At 44.6% G+C, this 9,824-nt stretch overlaps 1 protein-coding gene across 2 annotated transcripts in view; it reads left to right on the top strand.

Annotated features, from left to right (window-relative positions):
* The first annotated feature begins 638 nt into the window (after positions 1 to 638).
* The window catches only part of znrf3 (zinc and ring finger 3), a 105,551-nt gene continuing 96,365 nt past the window's right edge, over positions 639 to 9,824 (top strand). For both annotated transcript variants that reach the window (XM_024001924.2, XM_024001923.3), the window contains exon 1: positions 639 to 1,146. In XM_024001924.2, coding sequence (XP_023857692.1) covers positions 916 to 1,146 — 231 coding nt within the window. In that variant the 5' untranslated portion in view covers positions 639 to 915. The remainder of the gene's footprint in view (positions 1,147 to 9,824) is intronic.

The raw sequence follows: 9,824 nt of genomic DNA, 5'->3' as shown, positions 1-9,824 counted from the left end.
ATATGTATAAAGTGTTGGTTCAATTGTCCCTTTTATTTTTTAAACACGAACACGCGGCATGCTTCGTGATCTATTCCTCAAAAACTACCGGGAACTACAGGCTAGTAGTAACTACTAGTAACTTTTTAATCTCACAATAGAAGCAGATGTATCATTAATGTAACAAGTTACCATTAATGCCTAGTGACACAGATATATCAGAAATGAGATTGAAAAATTAGCCGGGTTAAATAATGAAGTGTTTTGAAGAGGGTAATGATTATTTTAAGGTCGTTCCTATCTTCAAGGGCTTCAAACCTGAGCGAATGACCCCTTCTAAAAGACAGTGTTTATGAATATTTGAATCATGTTGGCTGTTAAATCTCTTGTCCATAGCTAAACTAAACCTCGATTAGGCTATGTCAGCTCAAATGTATCACGTTTGATAAAATGTCTGGCTTCAATTCGAGGTATACTTGTCGACCTATAGGCTCCTAAATATGAAGTGTTAACGATGAATGCGCCGTGCGTCCTTAACAGAATGCTGGCACTCGAAAGCGGGGAGTGGAAAGTAGAGGGTCAGGAAAATTGGTGGGTGGGGATAACCCTTTTCGAAGGAAAAAAAACTAAAACAATCACGTGTTTGGAGATCAAAGGAGGTCCGCTTTGTAGAGCTGGAGAGAGAGGGAGTGAGAAAGAGAGAGAGAAAGAGAGAGAGAGAGAGAGCGAGCGAGCGAGCAAGCAACGTAATTGACAAGGCTGCAATGGTGAAATAAACACTCTCGGCCAACGCACAGCTTTCGTTGCACAATTGCGAAAACACGGCGCTCTTTTGACGCATCGATCTCGCTTCAGATTCGATTTCCAGAATTTCAGCACCATCACCTAATCACGCTTGGAAATTATGTTCCGATCGGCGCATATCCAACCGGCAAGATGATGATTTTACCAAGGAGAAGGTTAGAGTGTGTAGCCGATTCGGTGGTCTTGGTGATCTTCGTGGTCACCACTTCTCTTGGAACGGTTTTCGCCAAGGATACGGCTTTTGTGGAAGTAGTGCTGTTTGAGTCCAGTCCAAATGGAGATTATACTACATACACGACGGGGTTGCAAGGACGATTCTCAAAGGCAGGAGCCACTATCAGCGCGGAGGGCGAGATCGTGCAAGTATGTAAAACTCTGTTAAGTTGTGGGAAGGACATATACAATATGTTGCTACGGCTCTGTTTGCTTATCAGTAGAGCCTGGGCGTTCATTCTACTTCGCTACTCTACTCTAAAACTTTATGGGGGGGGGGGGGGGTTGAGTTGCACTGTGTGTGTTGTATGTGTGAGGATGGTACTAGCCTCCTATTGCTACCAAATGTGATTACAAGATGGCTTCTATCTTTTGGAACTCATTCACATGTACATTGCAGGTTCTTTTCGGGATAAAAGCTCAGAATCTGCCATGGCATATACATTCAATAACCCTTTTTCACGGATTAACATGGTTATTACACTTGTAAACGTTCCCAGGAAAATCATAGAAGTTGTTCATCATAACTTGATCAGAGTTACAACTGATAGATGGTTGGTCGCAGTTCCATCAAATAGGATATTGTCTGGACGTAATCAAGAAACGTTAAGTCAAATAACGTCTAATGATTTGATTCAGCAGTACGCCTATAGGTCATTTCGTTCCCAATTAATTGGTGGATGGTTGTTTGTTTGGTTTCATTATTGACTTATTTTTTAATTCTTAGTTCAACCAATATAACTAAACCTCCTACCGACTGTACCGCCTCGCTGCGAAGATACATGATCAATTATCACACAGACAATTTCTTTGAAGTTGGCCTAGGCTAAGTTATTGTGTGTGGTTATTTTGTAACAACATACAAATTGAACAAACTAACCCATAGATTTTATTGTACCAGCTTGTAACTTAGTTTTGCGATGGCCTTTCTACATAACTACTTCACCAACCATGTAATGTTCGTAATCATTTCCGTAAGCACCACCCGCGAGAGCAGTCAACTAAATCCTTTGATGGCCCACCAAGCATGCAGCCTTGTGGATGTTGGACCACGCCACCGACCCCTCCAACCCCGCTGTAGCCTACCCTACCCTACCCTACATGAAACCGGGACGATGTGCTCTATTACGATCAGTCATGATTTTGAGAACTATCTCAGCCTAGTGGTGGTTTGCACTGCTACAGTAGCCTACACATGACCATGATTTGCTAGAAATGGTCTAATTTCAAAGATGACCTCCAATTACGACTATGAGTGTGCTAACCTACATGTTTAATGAAGTAGCAGTGTGAGTTGTTTGCACATTACTCTTCATATATGACATACCTTATCTGGGTCTGGTTAGGATTGTTGCAGGAATCTATAGCGATGTCTGTAACTCATTTATTACTGCTTTCTAACTCGTACAGTGAAATGACATTACAGAGCCACAAAGAATACACTTTCCCGAAGAGAACTTGAATGAATTGTGTGTGTGTGTACTCACAAGTGTGTTTTCATAAAAATATCAACCGTTTGTCATATTTTGCAATGAAAGTAGCACATTGCGGGAAGACCATCAGGATCAAAGGAGAGAGAATATTTATCACTGAAATGGATCCTGCTTCTACACATGTAGCATTTGTTGGCCATTTTGGCTTGGCTTGCTATCCACACAGAAATGTGGGCCCTCAACTTTACATTGAAAACATCTATTTAGGTTTTAATTTCTTTGCTAACATAGTGACCACTGTGTGGCAGCTTGTATTCTTTGTCCTTCTTTGTAAAGAGGAGGGACATTTTGTCCAGTACAGAAGGACAGAATCACCATGTCCAAACTGGTTCTGTTTCAGTAGTTGCTGTTGGTTGTTTATGTGTTTTGTGAATGATTGACTTAGAGAGATGGCAACCTTAAGACTGTATTTTTGAATTGTTAAAGTAATGGCATTTCAAACCCGTAGAGGCCTTGCTATTATGCGTTATAGTAAGCCTTGTGTAATGAAACTGGGTAGGTCCTCATGCATGCTACCTTGTGTATGCACCAGACCGTATTATGTTTCTGTAATGATTACTTTGTACCCACAGGTATAATGCATTATGATGCAATTATAATTAGGGCTGTGAAGATACCAGTGTTGGTCTTTTAAAAACCCGCTGTATGTAAAATATTGTTTGCTACAGCTTGTAAAATCGATCAAATGTGACTTTGAAGGGCAACACAATGATGTTTGTTTCCAACATTAGGGTTGTTTTCCTATTGAAGTTAAACCCACTCTGTGTTCTGTTTCCTTGATACTAATGAGTATCACGATACTTTCATCCCGGCCCTAGTTATAATGAATTGTAAGACTTGTTATAACCATACCAAAATACGTTCACTATTGTCCCCTCTAGGCTGGGAATAGCCATGGACCTCACGATACAATATTATCATGACTCTTAGGTGCCGATACGATGTGTATTGTAATTCTCATGATTCAATACACTGAGTAAACCAAACATTAGGAATACCTTCCTAATATTGAGTTGCGCACCCCCCCCCACACACTTTTTTTGCCCTCAGAACAGCCTCAATTCCTTGGCATGGGCTCTACAATGTATAGAAAGCGTTCCACAGGGATGCTGGCCCATGTTGACTCCAATGCTTCCCACAGTTGTGTCACATTGGCTGGATGTTCTTTGGGGGGGATGGACCATTCTTTATACACACGGGAAACTGTTGAGCATGAAAAACCCAGCAGCGTTGCAGTACTTGACACAAACCGGTGCGCCTGGCACCTACTACCATACCCCGAATGAATGTCACACATACACAATTCATGTCTCAATTTAAAAATCCTTCTTTAACCTTTCTCCTCCCCTTCATCTACACTGATTTGTTTGTGGATTTAACAAGTGGCATCAATAAGGGATCTTAGCTTTCACCCCCAGATTACTAGTCCCCTCCATGTATTTCCCACACTGCCCTCTCTCTTTAGCCACTCCACTTCGCCGCTGTTGGCTGTCTTTGTTTCAGCATTCTCCCAGTCAGTGTGAATGGAGGCCTTTACTTGGCACCGTGTGAGTCTGAGAGGTGGTTTACAGCGCCGAGTCGGCCAGGTTAGGAAGGCAGGCCTCAGTCAGTCCCAGCTGTTTGGCCCCTGGGGGTATGTACAGTGGTCTCCAGACCTCAGTAGGTAGTGGTTGGTGTTAGAAGGACTGGGGGGGGCTTGGCATGGTTCCTGAGCAAAGTGGTTCAGTAACCACTACGCTCTCCCCCGTACTCTCCTGCTCCCCAAAGCGAACACCCCCTGAGCTCTGCCCCATGAGTGCAAAAAAACCCCGGCATGTGCCGGCGGGGCCAAAAATAATAAATTAAGTCAATTTTCTACTTGCTCTGCGCCGTTACGGGGAAAGTGAGATGACTTGATGTGGATGAGACGCCAGAGTCCAGAACGATCAGCTTATCCCTCCCTCTCTCTCTCTTTCTCCCTCCCAGCCAGCCAGGCCAGTTCCCAGGTCCCTGATTGCCTACAATTTGACTACATAATAGGGAGGTATCAATGTCTCTTTAAATCACCCTCAGTCAGGGAGTGAAACTATATGGGGTATTCTCTCTGCAGGTGGAGCGGTCCCCTCCCCATCTACCCTGTGACTGACTACCTGCCATTAGAATGTGGAATGTAGAATTAGAACATAGCATGTAGATTTTAGAACACTGAATATAATAATACCAGTGGATGCTGCTGCGGGGAGGTCAGCTCATAGTAATGTCTGGAATGGAGTCAATGGAATGGTATCAACCACATGGAAACCATACCATTCCAGCCTTTATTATGAGCCGTCCTCCCCGCAGCAGCCTCCACTGATAAATACAAATTACCGGCCTCAAGTTCAACTGGTGTGATGTGTTGTGGAAGAAAATAAAGAATGGGTCTACTGTAGCCATAGCCTTAGATATAATACAACATGCATACATTATTGTCACTTCATGTTTTGTCTTTGCAGTTTTTAGTAATTTGTGACGGTTGTCTTCATTGTCAATGAATACGTTGTGTGGGTTTGAGTGTGGCACCATTTACAGTGAAATTATTGACCCTCTTGATAAAGATGAACAAAAAAGACTGTATAGAACGAATACCAGTACTGAGCTACATTATGTTGTAATTTTCCAACTCTCCACTCCAAACGTCTTGGAGACAGTACAGAGGATTCTAATTGACACCATGGCTAAATCCATAATATGCCTAACTGTAGTTTTTGTGTTTTAATCAACTTAAATCTGAACAAAAAACTATTATGCTCATGATCATTGGATATTAGGGCTATCAACACACTATCCCCGTGTGTGTCACTGCAAACTCGTCTTAATAGGAGCATACTGGGCTTTTGGAACAACAGGGATGTATTGTTAAAAAGACAGAATAGCAACGTTTACTCATAACATATTTGAAAACCAATGGTTTGGGGTATAAATATACACTATGGTCTACAATATTATGCAAATTTAGTATTGATCATATTGAACAATATTTCTTTATTGCTGTTTACATTCTGTATAGAGGGAGTGCTTTTTGTGTTACTGTTGTACCCTTTAAGCCCACCTGAGGAATGTAAAATTTACAAAAATGTAATCTATGTATAATAATGCAAGGTTCATTTAAGAGTAAAATAAGACAAAAGGCATTTCAAAATGTTAGCTGTTAATGCCTGAAATCTATTGTCATGTTGTGGTTCACCAAGTTATGTTGCTACTGTGTGACTTTGACTAGCATGAAAAAACCCAGATTTTCAATTGGCAAGAAATAGTCATTAATGCCCATAAAATATGCTATCATGTGCATATCAGTACATTCCTCTCTTAATTGTACATAAAGTATGATCACTTATCTGAGTTATTTTACCATACAATATACATATAGCTATACATATACATATAGCTCAGTATTTGAATTATTTATTTTATATAGTAATTTCTCCTCGTCTGTATCAAGGGTGTCAATCATTTCGGGAATCCACTAACTTTGAACCCTACTACAGGAGGCAGTGTGTGAATGTGAATATGATGGTGTTTAACTCCAAACCTTGCTGTAAACAACATGAACATCTCATCGGCACAACAGCACGGTGGTGTTGACATTGGTAAAGACCATGACACGGGTCCGTGATGGCGGGACCACACCGCCACCCCCGCCTGATTCACTCAGGTGGACGATCCGGGCGACAGTGAGCTCAGATTCACCATCACGATGCCAACCGATATTTACACAGTTGGAGGGTATCCCCATCAGTATCAGGGTATCCCCATTTACTGCACTAATTTGGACCTGGGCCCATAGGGCTCTGGTCAAAAGTAGTGCACTATATAGGGAATAGGGTGCCATTTGGGACTTAAACCGGATCTGCATGGGGGTAGGACCTACTGATACTACTTCCTGGTTTGGGATGACATTTATTATGGGATGCACATAGAGTTACGACAATTAGTCTCCATAGCAATGCTTATGTTGCTCTTTTTTACATCGGTTGTATATCAATCAGTAAATGCAGTGGCATGACACTTTTTTTATTATGAAATGATAAAGTATTATAATTGTTCAAATATGCTTATAACACATCTTACAATGCATTATAACTGCATCATAATGCATTATACTTGCAGTTACCAGTGTTTTGCCATTGGTTTTGGTTTTCCCATCTGTTCATCATATCTCCTATTGTCTCCACATTGTCTCTCCCCGGGCCAAGCTGTCTGTTCCTTTAGCTCGGCAAAGGAAGCTGCCTGCATCTCATCTCATGGCCTGAGCAGAGCAGAGCACACATCTGCGTCTGATTTCCCTGCAGCAGGGCTATGCTGTCCACAGCATGCTAGAGGAGCAGGCAGGGACAGAGGAGCAGGCAGGGACAGAGGAGCAGGCAGGGACCAAGGCAGGGACAGAGTTGTGGCAGCATCTGTCAGTCCCAGATGGAACTCAAACCAGAACCAGAATGTGGCTTTCGTCTCACTTCCATCTTCCACTTCCATGAATGACTCAAACTTCCTGTGAAATAAAGTGACAGAAGAAAGCCAGCAGAGACTCTAAGGCTCTTTGTCTCACTCACAGTCTCAACCTGTCACCTTTTTGAAGTCCACCCATAACCTCCATCAAATGTTGATATTTTGACATTGAGTCATTTCCTTGGAAGTGGATAGCCTATACAGTAGCTTTATCTGACTGGTAACTTTCATAAAAGCCTGTGCATTGCACATACCAACAAAGTTAGAAAACGAGGATCCCAAGCCCATATACTATGCCTCCTCTCATCTCAGAGAAAGTGTGCGGGCCAGGCAGGAGTTATGTCCTGCCGCATGTAGACTATAATGAGAGCTTGGTGTGGTTGAGGGATCCAGGCAGCGCTGCTTTCTCTCGCTCGCTCTCTCTCGACCACAGGCTGGAAACCCCAAGAGAGGAGGCCATAATGGGCAAAGCCCAGAAAGGACGGGAGGTACCCGGAACAGGACCCCTCCCAGCGCCGCCCGCCTCGCCTGCCGCCAAGCAACAGAAGCAGTACACAAGCAGCTAGCACTATATAGCTATAGGGTTTAAAAGGTTAAAAGTGCCCTGCTCGCCTACTTTCTCCATTTATTGGTTTCGCGGTGGCAGCTGTATTTTAAGTGCTATCGTCTCTTTAACCGCCACCCGGCTCCGCTTTTAAGTCCCAGCCAAAGTCATTTGAGGCTGCGTTTGTATTTTTCGGGAACAGAACAGAATAGTTTCTCTCTCTCTCTCACTCACTCTCACTCTTTTGCTTTCTTCTTCCCCTGCTGTCTACTCCTCCTTTGACACACAGATGGGGAACCAGGCCCTAACGCTTGCCTTTTTCCCTTCACAACAAACGTGTACCGGTATGTCACGGATCGCAACCCCCTATCACTAATCTGTACGTTGTTGCATCACGGCCTGCCACAAAGCACCGTGGGCTTGTGATGGATGTCGGAGGTGTTGTATGACATTCTAAATCAGACCAACAGCTTAACCCCCTCATACCTCTCCCCCTGTCTTTCCCCTGCCCGACACACTGACTTTATCTCGCTAACCAACAACCTGGGGGACATTTCTGTCTCCTGTTTTCACGGACCTGTTCTGCCTCTTGCTTCTCTCTTCCCCCCCCGTTCTGTGTGTGTATTCGTGCACACTCCAGCTGGATCAAGTGCGTGTTAGTTCTGGTGGCCCCAACAGCTAAGTTACTTTCCACTGGGCTGAGTGAGAGATGGAGAGCGGGAGAGAGGCTTTGATGCTCCTCTCTGAGAGATTAGCAGGCAGCTTCTCTCTCTCTCTCGGTCTTTGAGTCAGAACCACGGTGAGGGGACTGAGACTGGGTTGCATTAACGTCTGAAAAGCCCCATCATGGTCATCCTTCCCCTCTTTGATGACTGTCGCGCTGAAAGGGCCGGGCCATCACTTGGCTGCATCCGGCCTCAGTCAGCCTACATTTCTATCCCCTGACACAGAGGGTCTAGCTGGAAAACAAAGGCTGTGGGGCTACGAGGGGGCTAGAGTTGGGGTTAGGAGGGAGATGACAATGCTCTCTCTCCATGGCGGGTCCAGGCAGAGCAGAGGTAGGCTTTGTTGTTGGTCAGGAATGTGCTGACTACTGGAGGGGGGTCTATAACACCAGTCCAGCCCCCCCCCCCCCCCCCTTTGTTGTGCTTCTATACACCGATAGATAGACTGATAGACTCTGGGACTGTGAACTGACTGGGGAAGGTAGTTGGGTAGCTAGCTAGCTGCATGGCCTGGAGTCCCTTTCAGTCCTCTGCACTCTGTCTGGCTGGCTCCACACGAGCACGTACTGTACGTACAGGCTCGGATTGTGCGCACACACACACACACACTTTCGCACGTCAAATGCACGCGCACACTTAGCGCCCGTTAGCCTGGTTTGCTCACGCTGTCATGAGAGGAGAAGCCTTATCACAAATCTGTCTCACTCCCACGGTGTTCAAAGGTCTCTCTTTGTGTACATCGTTACATAAATTACATCAGCCTCTTAGGTCTTTCAGAGGTTTTTACCACTGCTTTCCTTTGATCTATAAAAACCTCGACTCACTGTGCTTCATTGTAAGGAGAATTAATTATTAGTTTCATAATCATCAAATCCCATATCTATTGTTCCCTGCTCTTTCATACCGGTTTATTATAGTAAACCAGTTTGGCTAATGGAAGTCCCTTGATGCCATTTCTGTGTTCCAGGCTTATTAGCATTATATTGTTATTACTCAGTGGAAGGCATTATTGGTTTTGTGCCTCCATCTGTCCCGAGACTAATGTATCATATCAGTGTTATTAGGGTCTGCACAAACCATAAAGCTGACACATCCTCTGTCACAGCCTGGCCATTTCTCTCTCTCCTCCATTGTTTCCTCTTTTGGACTCTTACACAACTGTGGTATAAGGGTCATTTATAAGGCTGCCCTATGGGGACAAATAGCTTGGCTGGGATTATTTGGTGGAGGTGGAAGCCCCGGCCTCCACCAGCCACCCCCCCTCCAGCCCAATCCCCCTCTTGGTGCCCCCCAGACAGGAGGATATTTTCTGGGCTGGTGGTGGCGGCGGTTCCAGTAATGAGGAGGACCCAGCCAACCAAGGAGGCTCTTCGACAATGGGGCCCGAGGTATGATGAATTGGGACTGGCTGGTTGGACCAGACTGGGTCGGCTGGGAGCTTCATTTGTTTTCCCTGGTGAAGTGCCGTCGTAGTCAGGCGTCTCCCCTGAGTACAGGAGGAAGATGTATCGTCTCTGGTCCCCCATCTCCTTCCTCCCCTTCCCAGAGCTCATGTCAGTGACGTGTCCCAGATCTTGGGAGTGAGAAATGGGTCTACTCATC

This window comes from Salvelinus sp. IW2-2015, linkage group LG15, assembly GCF_002910315.2.
Source record: "Salvelinus sp. IW2-2015 linkage group LG15, ASM291031v2, whole genome shotgun sequence".
NCBI lineage: Eukaryota > Metazoa > Chordata > Actinopteri > Salmoniformes > Salmonidae > Salvelinus > Salvelinus sp. IW2-2015.
Note: the sequence above shows the minus strand (reverse complement) of the source record. Positions and strands in the feature narration are given on the sequence as shown.